Genomic DNA, 20,074 nt, shown 5'->3' with positions numbered 1-20,074 from the left:
AGTATCGGTGTGGTAAATGTTTCAGTATCGGTGTGGTGGCAGTATCAGTATCGGTGTGGTGTCAGTATCGGTGTGGTGGCAGTATCAGTATCGGTGAAGTAGTATCAGTATCGGTGTGGTGGCAGTATCGGTGTGGTGGCAGTATCGGTGTGGTAAAAGTTTCAGTATCGGTGTGGTGGCAGTATCAGTATCGGTGTGGTAGTAGTATCAGTATCGGTGTGGTAGCAGTATCAGTATCGGTGTGGTAGCAGTATCCGTATTGGTGTGGAAGCAGTATCAGTGTGTCGATGGTATCAGTGTGGTGGCAGTAACCATATAATTGATAACGATTGTATAAACCTGATAGTTTGTATAAATATAGTATTCATATAGATTGTATAAACCTGATAATTTGTATAACCATATAATTCATATAGATTGTATAAACCTGATAATTTGTATAACCATATAATTCATAAAGATTGCATAAACCTGATAGTTTGTATAAATCATATAATTCATATATATTGTATAAACCTATAAGTTTGTATAGCTATATATTTCATATATATTGTATAAACCTATAAGTTTGTATAACCATATAATTCATATAGATTGTATAAACCTGATAATTTTTATAACCATATAATTCATATAGATTGTATAAACCTGATAATTTGTATAACCATATAATTCATATAGATTGTATAAACCTGATAATTTGTATAACCATATAATTCATATAGATTGTATAAACTTGATAATTTGTATAACCATATAATTCATATAGATTGTATAAACCTGATAATTTGTATAACCATACAATTCATAAAGATTGCATAAACCTGATAGTTTGTATAAACCATATAATTCATATAGATTGTATAAACCTGTTAGTTTGTATAAACATATAATTCATAGAGATTTAATAAACCTGATAATTTGTATAAACCATATAATTCATATAGATTGTATAAACCTGTTAGTTTGTATAACCATATAATTCATAGAGATTTAATAAACCTGATAATTTGTATAAACCATATAATTCATAGAGATTTAATAAACCTGATAATTTGTATAAACCATATAATTCATATAGATTGTATAAACCTGTTAGTTTGTATAAACATATAATTCATAAAGATTGTATAAACCTGTTAGTTTGTATAAACATATAATTCATAAAGATTGTATAAACCTGTTAGTTTGTATAAACCATATAATTCATATAGATTGTATAAACCTGTTAGTTTGTATAAACATATAATTCATAAAGATTGTATAAACCTGTTAGTTTGTATAAACATATAATTCATAAAGATTGTATAAACCTGTTAGTTTGTATAACCATATAATTCATAAAGATTGTATAAACCTGTTAGTTTGTATAAACCATATAATTAATAAAGATTGTATAAACCTGTTAGTTTGTATAAACATATAATTCATAAAGATTGTATAAACCTGTTAGTTTGTATAACCATATAATTCATAAAGATTGTATAAACCTGTTAGTTTGTATAAACCATATAATTAATAAAGATTGTATAAACCAGATAGTTTGTATAAACATATAATTCATATAGATTGTATAAACCATTTAGTTTTTATATATTGCACTAGCCATTCTGTTTGTATAGACCATATAATTCAAACATTTTTTACTAACCATATTAGTTTTAACATATATTTCAGATTCTTTGAGGGTTTCATCTTAAAGATCCTGTCAAGGAAAATACTCATCAAAGAAACACGACTGTTGCATTGTTTAACAATATTTTCACCTGAAGATCGAACATTCATCAAACGTGTGGTGACAAGACACGAGCGAAATGAGTTGTAAGTTCGTAAAATACTATTGTGCGAGTTATACTTGTTCTAACTTCGGAAGTAGTAAAGGGACACACTGTCGGTTGAGGATTTATATTTAAAATAAGTGCATTAATATGTTTAATTCTTTTGACTTTATTTTATGGTAAATATATAGGTTGTCATCAATCTACTTTGTGCAGTTTAAAACTAACTTTCTAGCACGCTACATCTGTTACGGATAACAAACATACTTATTGAATTATTTTTTAAAGTAAAACTTTAAAAATATGAATAATCAATTGTTTAATTATGATATTCATTCATTCATCCATTCATTCATTCATTCATTCATTCATTCATTCATTCATTCATTCATTATTCATTCATTCATTCATTCATTCATTCATTCATTCATTCATTCATTCATTCATTCATTCATTCATTCATTCATTCATTCATTCATTCATTCATTCAAACATCCATTTATTCATTCATCCATTTTTTGTTCTTCTTTTTGTTGTGGTCGTTGTTGTTGTTGTTGTTTTTGTTGTTGTTGTTTTCATCTTTTAAATTGTATTTTAGATATGACGAATCACTTGTTGTACAATTAGAAGAAGTATTTATAGTTATGAAGACGTTGTTTTGAGAGGTCAATCATTTTACTTGCGTTTGTGACATTGAAGTTCGATTGTGTTTGTTTCACAATTTAAAATTATCAGAGCATCAATTGGTTTATCGCCGTAAAAAGCAAAATTAATTAACAGATAAATCACATTCGCATTATGTTCCGGTGAAAAAAATTGCTGAACACTGCTTATCTTCTTTGGAAGATGGTTTTATATTGACATATAAATTGACATGCTTGCAAATGAATGGTGCATGTCTTTGGAATTGGACACTTTTTTAAAGATAAGGAAAACCACCGTGACAAATTAACACTTGAGAGACAGTTTTTACTTTCAATCGAAAATGAACTGCGCAATAACTTTGCGTTATATCTTGGGTAAACAATACATTTATTACTGAAACATTTCCTGCACAAGAGTCAATGTTCTGGTTCATTGTAAACAACAGAAATAGTTTCATGAAGCGCTGAAAGTTACAACATTTTAAATTGCTTTGTAACGCCATAAAGGCATTGGTGCCTCAAAGGAAGTATCATGCTTCATTATCAACAAGATTGTTGTTTTTCAGGAGATATTGATACACGACACAATATAGTTTGGACTTGATGCGTTATTATAATCTTAATTGCTTGTGTGGTGATGTAGAATCCGGGGTAAGTTTCAAACAATTGTGTTGATATCGTTGGAAATATTTAATGGAAAACTAATTCATTTAAATATTTCTCTGTTCCCATACCAAATTGGTGATATCCGAATACTATATGCGGCGAATGTACCTGCTTCCTTAATTTCAAAATCTATAGACGCATGTGTAGCTTGTCTGATTTTCCGAACAACAACGTTGAGGTATGTGTCATAGAGTATAAATTTTATATTCAATAAAAGTGTTTAATATATTTTATGGTATTTTATTAAAATACACACATTCTCAATTATTACTCCGCACCGTAAATTATCAGGTTTGGTAACTTTTACATGTAGTGTAGTGTAGTTTTAAGATATCGAGTAATAGTGTTTATTAACCTGAAACTAATACGTCAGTGTTTTATATTAACCAATCAACTGATTACTATTTTCACTTTTAAGTCAACAAATCTACCCGCACTACGCCATTTTATTGAGTGCTTATCAATCCCATTTATGCAGATACTTATTTATATTACTGCAGGTAATTCATGAAATCCCGTTATTATAATCTGTTCTCTTTGTATTGATCTATTGTGTTGTAGGTTTTTGTGTGTCGTGAGATATTTACATTGTTTCAATGTATTGTGTAATGATCGCGCCATTGTTTACCTGAAATTGTGTGCAAGTATTTGTACGTGTTCTATTTTCTATTTATCATTGTATACTAAATTATATATGTATTGTTTTAGAGGATGTAGATGACGTAGATAGTATAGATACTTTCTATATTAAAACGATTGGTTCGAATCCACGTTTTTCTGTTCCCCATCTACCGCCCATTTGGAGGTCAGGGGTGGCCCGGCAACATATGATCAAAGCCTTGGTGCCACTGTCGTCGTCGATGTCGTCGTTGTGCAAAGCATTTAACAGACTACAACTCAAATAACCATTTATGATATCCAAATAAAACAAGGTTAGAATCCTGTCCAACACATACGCACATGATTATCAAGGCCTGTAACTCGGTTTTAATATTGTTCGTGTCGTGCCCCTAGTATACAGGACGTCAGACGAAGGTTGGTGAACGCTCTGTGGCGCTCTTGTTATTAATGTATAATCAAGACACTGAAATGCATAGCATTTTTTTTTGTTTTAAGAGAAGCAGGTAGTACTCTGAAGTTTTAATCGGACAGGGTGGTATTCATTTCCGTTTAAGAAGTGCCTGGCTTACACATGTGGACCATTTTTAACGCACGTTCCTCAATTTATTCATCAGTATAAAACCAGGTTTCAAAGGAGAGCTGTCAATGTAAGTGACGAACGCACCCGACGTGCCTGACAGTTCAACGGACTATGTTTACATGAAGAGCCAACATAAATTTTAAACATATATAAGCAGGATACCATGAGTGTTTACTCAAACTGCGGGTAGCAATGAACTAAGAACTAGGGACATAAGACTTGCATTAGACAGGTCCAACCTGTATCTTGCATTCAACATGTCGCTTTTATGTGCCAATCATGTGTACCTGCTATTTCAAAAACGCCTGAGATGACAAAGTTAAAGACCGGACAAAACCATCTCTACTCTATGTGCATATATGTAGCATTCCAGAAAAAAGCGTGTGTGACATATTCACTATTATTAACCGGTTAAGTTAGACGTGCTATTGTTTTGCCTGCCGATATTCAGAGGCGTATCATATCAGGAAAATTGATTGAAATAAATCGCCCAAATCAAAAATTGTAGCCAATGGGTACGTAATTTCTACAAATGTATGCAGTGCGGGAAATAACTTTGATTTCATAGTGTTGATCGGAAAAAAGGGATACCAGAATCTCATGCTCGTCGTTATATAATAAACACTTTTATTCAATTTTTCCAGGAAATATGTTTGTTCAAGTTCGCCAGATCTTATATATAGTAAGGGTATGCTGTTATTGCGATGCGAGTACCACCCTTAATGAAGGTTATAATTGGACATACATAGTGTACAAGGATTTGATGCTTTATAGAAACGGCCTTGGACTTATATCTGACACTAACTCGACCATCCGTGGGCAATTGATACGCACTTACTTGTAATAACAATTTGTTGATATCCGAGGATAAATTGACATTTCATGTCCAACAACAGAAATCGACACTATACAACAGGAATGGGAAATAACTAAAGCAAATTGGCCAATTACGACATTAAAACCTTGATTTCACGGAAACTTACACACCTTTATTACAATTTCACCCGCAGGTTGCGCACCAAAAAAATCGAGTATTACTTCGAATAATTGTTACTCGATATTATTGAACAATACAAGTCTCAAAGTTATACTGAGAGAAGGATATTATCTCCACGTAAATAGTATTATATCCTAACCATATCAATATTTGAATGAGAGATGACACAAAGTTTGTGATGTATTCGTATCGCGACAATAGGCAAGGATTACTCTGGGATAGTTTAGGGAAACAGGGGTCAACGTATACATTTGTAAAACACATTATCAAGCCACTTCGGTTTTGAGCATGAACATTCACGTTGTACCCAATTTGTAAAACATACTACCCTGTAGTCAAAAACTAACTTTGCCATGTTTAAATGAAGAAAAAAGGCATGATATAACATCACCCAAAGACAACAAACAGAAATAAGATGTTTTGTTCCTCTTAAAAAATAAAGCAATTAGTTCATGCAACATCACATCGATTGGTACTTTGGTAGTGAATGACTCAAATGAAGCCATATGTATGTACCAAGAGGTTCCAGATGTTGAAAGGTTGGTGTAATTTGGTACCAATACATCATGACCATAAAATAAACACGACATCAGTAACTAACAAGTTTGATGGGATAGAAACAGGCCGACAAATGTAAAAAAACAGGCCCAGACGACCTACGTGTTTATTTTGTGACAATACGGATGCCCTTCCGGGTACCAGTGTGCTGATAAGTTAATGGTTACTAAAATAATATTATTCAAACAACACACTTGCTTTTACCTTCTCGAAGGCAAGTGAACATGGAGGTAAAGAACATACACTTTGTTGACCCTGAAGGTAGAACAATAAAGAAAGTTTTTTTACCCGATTGAACTAATTCTAATCAACAAAAAGAAACCAAACATTGATACATTTGCAATTGACTTTTAAACAGCAACAAATCAAAACTGAATTTCATTAGACGTGCACCAGCTAAGCACATCGTCAAACAGACCCAAACACATTAACAAGTATGAATTCATCGTAATACAGAACCGATGTAGGTTGAAAACAAATAGAAATAAAGAAGTTGTCATGAGAAAGTATATAAAGAAAGAACATAAATGCACATATATACATAATTCGAGGGTGAGCATACATATACTAATAAAGAAAGAGAAAATCCATGTTTTACAGGTCCTTATATATTTAAATAATAACGTAGGGTATAACTATTTTCAGATGTTACCAAATTTCATTGATTAATACGTCATGCATGGTCTTATGTTATAATATTACCTAAGTCAATTTAACGAAGACAAATCCGCGGCAATTTAAATGTCAATACCATCGTCCAAAAAAGATAAGCGGTGAAACTCGTTCTGCAAAATCATTTATCGGAAAATTATATGAATTTGATTTACCTGTTTACTGTATACCTGTTAATTTCAATTTCGTTCCAAAGACTTACCAAATGAAGTTAAGAAAATTAATTGTCATTAAACAAGCAAAATCATTGCCACCATCGCAATTAAAGGCTAAAAATAACAACATTCATACGAAATGAATGAAAAAAATGAATAAATAATATAATATATAATACAAAGTGGTATTTGTCATCTAAGTGACGAGAGTAACAAAAAACAGTAACGTTCATAACCAACCAAGCTGAACTTTATCATCAACAGACCAATTGTTTTTTTCCATTAAAGCAATCATTAACAGACATATAATATATTTCTTTAAGTATAGAGTATACATTGTCATTGTCAGCAACGTCAAACCAACATCTTATTATTCTATTATAACGTGATACATTTTAATAAGGAATGATTATTTCCTGAAGATATAATGTACAATTATTATGCAGTTAACTTCTGATGGAAGGGCATAATTTTCTTTCAATTGTTAATTCGTCACGGTCATTTTCCTTATCTTGAAAATGGTTTCTTATTCAAAAGACAAGAGCCATTTATTTGCACGCATATCCGCGTCAATTTATATGTCAATATAAAACCATCTTCCAAAAAAGATAAGCAGTGAAAATAGTTCAGCCAAATCATCCATCGGAAAATTATGTGAATGTAATTTACCTGTTTATTTAATTTCAATTTCGTTCCAAAGACTAACCAAATGATGCTCAGAACAGTTAATATCGTTAAACAAGCAAAATCATTGCCACAATCGCAATTAAAAGCTCAAAATAACAACATTCATAACTAAAAAGATGAATAGAAAATAAATAAATAAATAAATAAATAATAAATAAATAAATAAATAAAAATAAATAAAAATTAATTAATTAATATATCTTATTCATATATATCATATTCTCATCTGAGCACAACTCAAAAACAGTTTCAAATGTCTCCGTCACCGTCGATGGCTCTGTAATCAAACAATCACCAAGTGTTAGGAATCTGGGCGCTTATCTTGACTCAAACATGAAGCTGGATCAACACGTCAATAGTGTTTGTAGAAATTCTTACGCACAATTGCGACACATTGGCCATATAAGACCTTATCTAACACTGAACGCAACCAAATCTCTGGTAAACTCTCTTGTTACATCTCGCATAGACTACTGCAATGCTCTCCTGTACGGTGTTCCAAAGCAGATATTAAACAAACTACAAACTGTTCAAAATACGGCAGCTAGAATTGTTACGAGGACAGCAAGGTACGACCATATAACCCCCGTGCTACAGGAACTACATTGGCTCCCTGTGCAATGCAGAGTAGAGTACAAAATTCTAACACACACATTTAAAGCGCTCCATGACCAATCGCCTGCGTACATTGTGGACATGTTAGAAATATACAGAGCATCCAGAAATCTGAGGTCGAAAAATAAGTCACTGACGTTAGTTGTGCCTAAATGTCGGACGGCGCGTTATGGTGACAGAAGTTTCCAGTCAGCATCAGCTAAGTTATGGAATGCCCTACCATCTGACATCAGAGACTGTAACACCTTGCAAAGTTTTAAGAAGGCTCTGAAAACCCACTATTTTAAACAGTATTATGGACGATAAGTGTTGTATTATTTTATTTCCGAGTGCATGGATCTATCCGGGATTTAACAGCTTGTTGTTACTTTATCTTTAAATTTTTTTGGTTTTCACTAACTCTGAAATTATTATTCTATTATTTTATAGTTATTTCAAACATTTTATATTATATTAATTTTGTACATATGTACTATGCATAAACACTTTGTTTTAATTGACTAGCGTTAATATTGTTATAAGCATTTTAGTTTGTCTATTGTTTTATATTACATTGTAAAGCACTTTTGAACATACTTTATGTATGAAAAGAGTGCTATAGAAATATGGTATATAATAATAATAATAATAATAATATCTTAAAATGAACAACTGAATGTGTTAATTGAAAACCGAAAGCCATTAAAACCCTGTTAGAAGTGTACTTAGTGCCTGGGAATGGATACGTAGCTTAGTGCACTTTCATGTTTTACATATAGCGGCGTTACTGTTCTATCACATCGTTTATAGTTGGCAATTGCCTTGTTTCCTGGTATTGGATACAGCAGTGGGCTTTGGAAACGAGTCTCGCTAGCCTTCGCCGTGACGCCACATCTAGCGATATTAATGTTTCAGGGCTGTACTGGCATGTGTCATATAATCATAACGCGGTGATTCTTTGCATGCACGTCTATTCCCAGTATCCTTACGAGCGTATGATTTTCAGAATATATATTTTCGCAACGCACTCTTTCCTTTCGAAGTTCAGTGAATATTTGCGGATTTAACTTCAATGTGCGCACAAATGACAAACAGACTGAATTCCAAATACTCTAACGAGTGTGTGTTTTTCAAAATAATTGTTTTTGCAACGCACTTTTTCCTTCCAAAGTTCAGTGTATATTTTCGGATTTAACTTCAATGTGCACACAAATAAGAAACAGACTGAATTGAAAAAATAATTTCAATCAGATACCATTCTTTACCTTTTCTTCTTTGATAGACAAGTTACGGCTGCATAAATTGTATACGATGATACACTTTAGCAGTTTTCACTACAGTGGTTAAACAGCGATATTGTGAACATGATATACCGCTCCATAAGAACAAACCATCAAAGATAAACACATACGTTTTTATTTCGGTGTGTGTTTTTTTCAATTTATCAGTAGGCAAAGTAAACAGTGATACATATAAAATGGACTTGTTCAAAGTGAATTATGATATTTCGATCATCAGAGATACAAGCTACGATCTTCTTTACGAACGTCTTTACAATGTTAATCATGTAACTGGAAAATGGTATATGTATTGAATTCAAATGTACATAAGTAAGAAAACGAAAAGGTTAGTGTAATGAAAGTGGGCGTTGCATTGAAATTGCCATCATTGTGATGTCATATAGCGATGAGTTCCATCTTACAATATGAAACGGACCTCAGTTATGTGATCCAAGACTAATTTCAAAACATTCGAATTATCAGAACGATAACTCGCTAAAAAAGATTGAGCACTATGGGTTTTGCCGGTGCCGGAAACACCAGCACCCAGACGACAGTGACGTTGACGACGACAGAAGACATCCCTACGGCAAATAGAGTAATAGAAGGAATTGTTCTTAGCGTTTTAATCAGTGTGAGTGTGATTGGGAACCTGTCCCTCTGGATTGTGGTCCTCCGATCCCGGGCGCTAAGGACATTGACCAGCATGTTTATTCTTGGCCTTTCCACTGCAGGTAATTTTAGAGATGACAAAATAGAATGGAGTTTGTTGTAGATATATGTTTGCGCAGATAAATTACGTAATATTTTATTCGTAGAAAGCAAAAGTGGTACTTGCGCTAATCTCGTGAATTGAATCAAAATCTGGTCACGCAATGATCTTTTCCTAGATACTAAGGCATTGCAGTGATACTAAATGTATACGATATCTTGCATGTCTCATTTGAAGTTTTTCAAATAACTAGAAGCTCCTTCCTGATAAAAATAAAGCATACTTATTGCATTCATGTTCCATTTTTAATCAACTCGGACTTGCCGATAAACGAGTCGTTCTCTGATACCTCATATATTCTTGACAAAACTCCTCCTCATTTTTTGTAAAAGTGGACAAAGCCCTCCTTATTTTTTTACATAGCGGACTATACAACCTTAAGGTATATAAAGCAGAAATTCCATTCAAAGATATTCATATGCATTTCTACATATCATTCTGCTTCATGTTTTGTGTGTGCATTTTTTTCAGAAATTCCATCAAATGTTGTATATTGCAAAACGTTTCATATACTGAGCGTTCTGGTTGTCTCATATCACGAATAAATTGAGTTAGAGTTTACAATAGCTCAAGTACTAGTCACAGTATGTTTATCCCTCAATACTGCCATTCATCAAACTATGATTATCAGTTACAAATAATTCGATAAACATCGTATTAGGATGTAAAAGCATAGAAATTTAATTTCCTAATAACGAATTATATTGAGTGGATATGGAGCGGTTTATGAAGCTTAAATCCAATGTGACCCTCGGTTCAACGAACTGCTTCCTTTCACCTCACAATATCGAGACAACATCTGAACTTTAATAAATATATTCATAAAAGTTAGTTGTGCTAAACAAGATGCATGCTATTTCTCTAGATATTCTTGAATTAGATAAGGTCAGGGCTGGCATTCAATATCAGGTTTTATTGGAATCTAAGAACGATGTAGCTAATCGGATTACTTGTAAGTAATTACTGACCAATAGAGTGAATGGTGTCAATGATGTTTGACCAAAAGATTTACTTAAGTTTAATATTAAATACCACCCCTGATTAACTTCTTCGTAAAATATCCCCATGAGAAACAACATTAAATTCCAAATAAAAATCATTTATGAAATCCGACGGTCAATATATATATATATATATATATATATATATATATATATATATATATATATATATATATATATATATATATATATATATCAATATATAACTGTTTGAACTCGTTTAAAAGTCCCTGTTACAGAAATAGATATTTATATGAAAAACGTTGTTATAAAGTTTAATAAAACAATTTTATAAAAATGTCATTCACAAAATGTATATTTAGATAGATGTCTATTAGGCTTATACTGTGTTTTAAACGCAAAAGTTGAATTAATGATACACAAAACATATAGGAGTATGGAAATAAAATATGTTCGAAAAGTATTAAATACCATGGGAACTAAATGATGAGAAAAGTAAATTTGAATTAATTTGTAAATGAGTGACACACAGATAATTTTACATGCGTCATTGTAAAACTCCACATCACCCTGTAATAAACAGAATGTAAAACTGGATACCTGCTGACATTATTGGTCAGGGTTTGTCAAAAGATGAATATCACTTAAATGTGTTATAAAATATTACGAAAATGATAGTTCGTCAATTTCTCCCTCAAACGCTATTAGTCCCGCGCTTTTAACGCCCACATTGTAAAATTACCTAGGTAGGTTATATATTTCAGTCCCGAAGTCTTTAAAATATATCGAAAAAAAACCACAACCGTAAATGATTTGTTTAATAGGTATTGTTATCAGTAGCTTAAATATTGTCAGACTTCTTCTCATTTTTATGTTTAAAATGTAAGATGCGAGAGTCAATATGTCCTATAACTTGACTGTTCGAATGCATGAGATGCGAATGGCGATAAATGATCTTCTTTAGATATACAATGCAACACTTGATATTGTTATAGGGGCCCACATTAATACAAAATGGGTAGGGTAAGCCATGAGCTATTACATCTTTTAAAAATTATATTTTATTTAGTTTTGGTGTAAAATATATACATCATTTGTAACATGGTTTTGAGTGTTAAGCATTTTAACAAACTTTATAAAGAAATACTTTATCAGAGATGTGTGAAACTCTCCGTTGGTATATAAATGGAAAGGTCTTTAAGAAATATGAATATGTGTGTATGCCAATATGCATGAACTGTGTTTTGCGGCCTTTTCAAATATTTGATTTGAGATATTGAAAACAATAAAAAAAAACTTCACGATCTATAATTCATTCTCTGGTCACATCAATGCATATTATCTATCACAAAGAAGACGAACCAACCACAAGGCCACACTCCATAGCTGTTTGGCTAATGTCAAGCAGTTTTGCAAATAAAAACAATCCTTATCTTGTAGTCCTTTTGCGCTTTCAAGAATACGAATGCATTTTTCAGTACATTCTGTTAAAAATTATTTCATAAAATTTGCTTAGCTCTCAAATCACTTGCACGTGCATGAAAGGAATAACTCATCATATGCTTGCTAAAGATTGAACCTTAAACAAGAGTTTGGAACCTTTCCAAAAACATTGATCGAATGATTTTCTGAACTCTGTAAAGGAATACACGTATTATGCTTGATTGAACCTTGAAATAAAAACAAAAAAAATCGACTTATTTAAAGTCTTTGTCCTTTTTACCCACTTTTGTATTTTGTTATTCCATACAACAATATACATAACATAATAGTTTATTGACTGATAAATGACTTGACAATATTTGTTTGAATTATGCATTCTTTGTATTTCCATTTTCACAACATTAACATACAGAGGGTGACAAAATAAAGTAGGTAACAGTATACAATCGACCATAAACCATCCACGCTCTGAAAAACACTCTTTAAAATTTGTTTACAAAAATCGTAAAAATCTCTCATTTATTCAATATCAACTGTTGAAATGAATTATGTTACACTAGATGTTCATCAATGTATTCTAAATTATTCCATAGCATATGGTTATTTACATATCTGAATGCCCTACTTCATATGCACAATGTCACAATAACCGAACATATCCTATTCAATATTTCTTTGCTTAAACACATAAAATGTAAAAAAAAATCCAAAATCCGAATCGGATCTATTTGATACCAATGACAAATGGGTTAAAAGGTATGATAACATGACAGACAAGCGTTTAATATATAAATCGATAAAACAATGTTAATCTTATTTAACATGGGTTATAAGTATGAATGTCGTCTAATTAATCCCAGTAAAAGTTCGTGCCCCAATTTCTCATAATCTCATTAAGCATCGCATGTTTTATTGTCGTATCGTTTAGCCAAGCTTAATTTTGAGTTAACAAAACAAAAAGTAGTTTATTAGTACTTTTACTGTACATCAGATCAAGGAGTAAGACAAGAAATAGTAACTGTTCCAAAAACCCAAATTTTTGGCAGTATAAAAGAGCGCTTTAGGGTGGCGGGAGGGTAACTGTTGTTTACTTTATTTTAAAGACAACGTTCAATTAAAAGCGTGCAGTGTAAGTGTATAGAGTTGTAATTTATCCGCGCAGTAGTTATAAAACGGTAATGACTATTCTACTTGCTACCATTTCGATATCAGAGTTAATGTGTAGACGAAACCAAAAAAATGTTTTCACACATGGAATAAGTAAAACTACTCCATATAATTCGAATTTCATGACACCAAAACAACAGCGTCATTAACAATGGACAAACAAGAAAGAACTAAACACATCACAGTCTACATTTAACTGTTACATAGTAAAAGTCAAATGGAGGTCAAATGTTGCTATATTTACTTATAGAAGGTTTGCAGAAGACTAGTTCAATTTTATTAGTATATTTTCATTTCATCGAATGATAGTAAACCGGCACAGTATCAATTACATATCACGTATTGGTTTATATATGTGCAATTCTAGCACTATATTTCATTTGAGCCATAACATTTTGTTATGCGTTGAAATCGCTCCAACGCCGCTTCAGTGATAATGCCAATGATTGAAAAGTGGTTGTAAGCAGTGGGTATGGTTTCTTATTTTTCAATATTGTTGCTTGCACTATTATAATAGTGAAATGAAAGAGATCGGGGAATGTAGTTCCACATAGAATCGACAATGTGTTGTGTTAAATGTAAAAGTTCTTAACAAAAATCAAACTCGAGTCGTCTTGAACGTGCAAAACTTACTAGAGCTTAGTGTACACAACGTAAGAATCTTGATTTTCATTGAAGTGTTATCGTGCCTCAGGGTTTAGCAATTCCTTCGCACAATTATAGCTTTTCATTGACAAAATTTTGCCCCATTATAAATGTTGAAACTGTGTGTGTTATACTTGGTGCTTTGGGTTTGATGTTGGGAACATTGTGGTGCCAACGAATAGGTTGTGGTGTTCATTAATGGAAAGGGACAGTGAAAAAAACTTAAAGAAGTTCATGAAACGAAAATTAACAATTAAATTATTTAATATCAGTGTTATGTCGAACTACAGCACTGCTTGGTGGACGTTAAGGCTCACTTGGTATTTAATAAATGAATACTTAATTGCAAATGGTCGTCGTAGTTTTAATTTTGTATTTTCAGGTAATTTGGGCCCAAATTTCAAATATGATTCAACGTTCCAAAATCTGGCTTTATATTTTAAAATACATACGTAGTGTTGATCTTTGTGCAAAATGTAGAAAACCTGTTAATATAGTTTTAGATCATCCGAATTCCTACGTTTAAATCTAAGAACTCACGACTGTGTTTACATATTATCAAGATGGTTGTCATGAAAAGGAAATGGTGGCGGGGACTATTCCTGCCATGAAGAAAATCTCTCTATGTTTTCATAACGTCAACCTATTAATATCGAGCACTCCATTGGAATATTAGAAAGAAAAAAAAACTGTCTTGCAACAGTGGAAAAAATAGTACCCCCTATTTTTCAAACGAGCACGGTTTCTGTCGTTCATTGAAAATACTCATAAGTTTACCAACAGAAGTCAAATATCATCCTATGTTAAGCCCAAACTCATCGGCGTCTGAAAACACATTCCTCTACCAAAGTCCCTTTGCGAAAGCAAACAAATTCTCATCGAGTACAATGGAAATGAGGTCTTAAGATGGGAATCTGGAAACGGTATGTATCAAATTGTAGATGAAAAACTACAGAAACACGCTCAGAAGCCAAAAGTTTAAACATTTACCTTTAAAGCTGTTCTCCTATCACAATGCTAAAAATGCAATTAAAATACTGGGACAAGGCCAGTGATCGAAAGTTTAAAAATAAACCCTGTTTAGTGGCACATCGAACATGGTTAGGAGTATTTAAATTAAGGACTTCCGGACGCAGTCTCTGTAAGAATGGTAGTTGCAACATAAAAAGTAAGTACGGGATGACATATTACTAAGATAGTCTTCGTGATGTTTCTGAAAACAAAATCCTTGACAATTCTCCCGCTCAATAATGTGGCATGTATGTTGCTTTTAGATCCTGTTGAATGGTTAAACATAAATGATATCCGGTACGTATTTGCAACAACAACTGTCATACAGTTTATGAAAAAGATCCAAGGTTATTTTTTATTGTTTTCACAGATCGTATTCTACAAAACTACAATATATGGGCACCACATCATATTCATTGGCACCATGACGTTCACGATTTGAAGTGAGGCAACTTTTTGTCCATACAAAATCTTCAACAATGTCACAGAATTGCTGTAACCGAAGAAACGATAATACTGTTCATGAAAATCCAGATATTTCACATTGTACATCCTGTGGAGAAATACAATCTGCGATTTTATAATTTAAATTGAAAAAGCCTCTAAAAATTAAAAAAAAAAAAAAAAAAAAAAAACACAAAAAAAAACAAAAAAAAAACATACTCACTGTTTACGTCTGTTCACAGACACACTACGTATACAACAGGCATTGCAATTTGAGATATGTTGGAGCATTTTCAACGCATAAAAATGTTATGGTTCCAAGGATTGCTTGCCATGTATGGTAGAAAATATTGCATTTCAATTCTGCTGATTATTGTTTGCATACATAAACGGGAATGAGGTTAAAATTAAAAAACAACATAAAAATGCTAAAAAGTACAAGTGCATCCTCTTATACACTGTGTTACCTATAAGTTACTGAAGAGTGTTTGGCTGAGATGTAACACGACTATCTTTAAACCTAAAGTATAAGTAGTTATAGTTATAAGCTATTATTATATTATAATTATGAAATTGTTATTTCAGATTTACTGGTTGCGACAGTGAACATGCCCTTGACCGTGTACACCCTAGTGATGGGAGAATGGAACCTGGGATACAACGCATGCGTATTAGCAGGGTTTATCAACATGCTGACCTTAGTAACAAGCGTCTTGTCGTTATGCAACATTTCTTTAAATAGATACGTCATGGTCTGCCACCCATCGAAGTTCAAGGACATCTATACAGTTCGAAACGCTGTGCTCATGATTATAGGTAAGATGCATTAAGGAAATCACATCGTATTTAATCATATCAAAACGCATCAGCAACAGGCTCGATACCTACATAGTTTTTTTAGCAAAATGATTTATTGAATCCTGCTTTGCAGATATGCCCTGCCTGGGTTTCATCGTAGGTCCTTATGTTAATTTTAGTTTGGGTTTATTTCAAGACTGTCCGGTTTGAAAGGATGATTAACCTAGGTCTTAATACACGTTTTTATACGTTTGTTTGATTCAGTATTTAATATAGTTGTAATTGAAAGCAACCTTGACCTTATTAAATCAGTTTTACTGTAAATAAGCGGTCTAAAATGCCTTAATTATTATTCACGATACAATGGAACAGACAAATGTAACGTCAGAAGAAAACCACGAGCGCTCCTGTATGAATTTCATGGGACAAATCTGAGGCCTCATCAGAAGGCAGCGTATGTTTAATGATATTTCGAATACAAATATGCTACAGTGTGGTCTACAATTTAATGTGAATGTGACAATAAGATTTATAACGCTGTCTTAAGAGGCAAAACTATCGACATGAGTGTTTTCAAGATCTGAGCGATTAAAAGTACACACTAAGGGTATTTGAATGTTGGGTAATTTATTAATTAATCTCGAATGGAATTATACGCTAAATATTTGAAAACTGATCAACATCATAAAATCATTTTTTTTTATTTGTCTCAATATTCCATCGCATATAAAACTAAAGGTTTGAATGCATCCAATCATTAAAAAAATAAACATACAATCAGTTATATCAATAAAATGTTGCGTTCAGCAATGGCGTGTGTTTATAATTTTATATAGATATAATTTGATGAACAATAAAATAATTCAACAGTTTAGTACTGCTTTAATACGGCTTTCACCAGCATTAAGTTGTCGGTACTTATCTATAACTGCTCTGGTTTTTTCACTGCTCTTTACAGCTGTCTATATTTCATAATTCATTTTTGATTCATACAGTTTTGTTTCAGGTGTGATCACCCTGTCTATATTGCTGTCAACACCGCCACTGATTGGCTGGTCCGAGTATGTGTACACGCCCACTCACTCTTTCTGCTTCGCTAATTGGGTGAACCACATGTCATACGCCTTCTTTATGATTGGTTGCTGCTTTGGGATACCGTTCAGTGTTATGACCGTGTGTAATATATGCATAGTCCGTACAGTTCGAAACAGTCGACTAAGAGTGAGGACCAATTCACGAAATATAAACTCGTCGAAGGATTCATATTTTCAAAGATCTCGACATACTACTATCAGCAACGATGTCAGTATTATACACAAAGATGACAAAGCAGACGATGTCGAGAGCTCTTCGTTCAATCTTTCTGGTATACAAAATATGGACTCAAAAGGTAAAGTGTACGAAAGCATCGATAAAGATATATCAATCATTGAAATCGATGATGAAACGGCTGAGAACGAAACTTATATCAATAACTATGATATCGAAAAACTCGACAACAATAAGAATGACACAAATCAAAACGTGACTAAGAAATCAAACGAAATAAAAAAAGATGGTATAGTGTTTCAAGTAACATCGATAAAATCAGACGCCGGTCTAATCAAAACAATACCAGAGGAATCTTCTACTGAGTCAATGTTTCAAGTAAAGCCACGAGGGCACAAGACCAATGCAACAATGGACAGCAAATCTTATACCAACAGTCAGATAGAACACAGTACAGGTCCTTTGATGAAAGACACTTCTTTGTTACATCCCTGCTGGAAATCAACAGCGGATCAATGGGCTCGAAATCCTCGTCCCCGGTCAATTTCACCTGTATCAACCTCAAATATGTCAATCAAAAAAAGACCATCCAGTTCCGTATATGTCAATGTGACCATGCGCCAAACACCACCGTTACGTAGAAGGGAGGAACTGCGGCTATCATTATCACTAACTGTTGTTGTAGTCGTGTTTGTCATATGCTGGTTGCCTTATTGTATATCTATGATATTATCTATATTTGCAAGCGGGAACATTCCAAGAGAGTTTCACATGTTCACCTTGCTCATAGGTTATGCAAATAGCGGATGTAATCCCATTATTTACGGCGTTATGAACAAGCGTTTTAAGGTCGGCTTTAAACGTCTGTTTTGTTTCTGGCGTAAATCATCAGATTCCTCAATCAGTAGCGCATAATGTCAACGCATTGAGGTACATGTATTTCCTTGTACTGTCTTGTTCAGAAATGTGAACAGAAATAAAATTTCGTGCTGTTCTTTATTGTATGATTTGTAGATCTTAGTAAGCAGACACTTATATGTCCAACAAGAGTCTCTACGGGTTTTGATATAGGTGTGCTTTTAGAGATACGTTAAATGGCATTGAAATAAATTGATAAATCAATGAATAAGTGTGGCTCATAATGTATTTTTCCCCACTACTTTCGGTTTCATTATGTAATAATTGGCATTAAAATGGCAGAAAAACGACACCAATTGATAAAGCAATTATTTTGCCTTCTCTAGCAAATCTAGTTGAATCGAAAACTAAACTCTCCGACTCTTGAAATTATATGAGACGGCAATAGCTGTACTGCCAACCCTTTATCACACTAAGCCAAAGCCTTGTTTATTACATTATTTTGAAAATATTTCTGCACATACTTTTTGCACTCATGCACAAAAATGCAAAGAGACAAAAGGCAGACAAATTCTACATAACTGTACAGAACATACTTTATCGAACTTTCACATTGCAAAACTTGGTTCGGAGGATCAAAATCCGAGGTCTTGGTATAGTCAGTTTGTGTGTATTTTTAATGTTTAATATGTGACCGGGGAACGTTTTTTGCTATTTTCAATGGTTCCGAATTCATAATTAATCCCAAATTCAAGATTGAACATTTAACTTCACACTAAATGTGTGTATTTGTAAATATTTTTTGCGCGGATATTATGATCAAACACAGTTTGAAGTACTTTTCTTCAAGCTTAAACAGACTCCTGACTGGTGATGTAGGATTGACAATTATTACCTGTACCCTTTTTTAATTGTAAGCCCGTGTACTTGCGTGAGCTGTCAATGTGTAAATTGTTTTAGTAAGCTTGGTCTCCATATTGAATACGTCGTTGGTGCCGGATGGGTTTCCCTTTCGGTAAGACGATAACCCCAATATTCAGTGAAATGACTGTGGACTTTAACGTTTTAACACCGTTTGATATTTAATCCTGATTTAAAGATTTAAGCATTTGCTACATATCCTCGATTTTAAATAGGAAAGAAATGTTGACCTCTTTGAATAACGTCACGTGATTTTGACCAGTATCATGTCATAATATCTTTCTGTGATAAAGCAAATATTGTATCATATGCCCAATATGGTTTTAGAAAAGGTAGATCAAAAATTGAGGCTCAATTTGTATTATCAAATATTATTAAAAAAATTTAAACGACAATAAACGTCTGTATTGTGTTCTTGTAGATTTTAAAAAGGCTTTTGATTGCATTTACAGATATACGATGGCTAAAAACGTATAAAACCGGTATAAAAAGGTACAGTATTACGAGTTATTAAAGATATTTATGAAAAAGTAAATTCAGCTGTTAAGGTGT

The 20,074-nt window shown here is 32.8% G+C and overlaps 1 protein-coding gene across 1 annotated transcript; it reads left to right on the top strand.

Annotated features, from left to right (window-relative positions):
* The first annotated feature begins 9,746 nt into the window (after nt 1-9,746).
* LOC128207833 (alpha-2A adrenergic receptor-like) lies at nt 9,747-18,783 on the top strand. Its single transcript, XM_052910986.1, has 3 exons — nt 9,747-9,966; nt 16,262-16,492; nt 17,481-18,783. Exons 1-3 carry the CDS (start codon nt 9,747-9,749, stop codon nt 18,656-18,658), a joined length of 1,629 nt encoding a protein of 542 aa, XP_052766946.1. The 3' UTR covers nt 18,659-18,783.
* Nucleotides 18,784-20,074: the final 1,291 nt, after the last annotated feature.

The sequence above is a fragment of the Mya arenaria genome, chromosome 11, assembly GCF_026914265.1.
Source record: "Mya arenaria isolate MELC-2E11 chromosome 11, ASM2691426v1".
Taxonomy (NCBI): Eukaryota; Metazoa; Mollusca; class Bivalvia; order Myida; family Myidae; genus Mya; species Mya arenaria.
Note: the sequence above shows the minus strand (reverse complement) of the source record. Positions and strands in the feature narration are given on the sequence as shown.

Excerpts from the sequence above, each read along its gene's own strand:
- LOC128207833 (XM_052910986.1), top strand. The coding sequence starts at position 9,747 with ATGGGTTTTGCCGGTGCCGGAAACACCAGCACCCAGACGACAGTGACG. Across the intron at positions 9,967-16,261 it reads TCTTGGCCTTTCCACTGCAG|ATTTACTGGTTGCGACAGTG; the intron begins GTAATTTTAGAG and ends TTGTTATTTCAG. Across the intron at positions 16,493-17,480 it reads CGCTGTGCTCATGATTATAG|GTGTGATCACCCTGTCTATA; the intron begins GTAAGATGCATT and ends GTTTTGTTTCAG.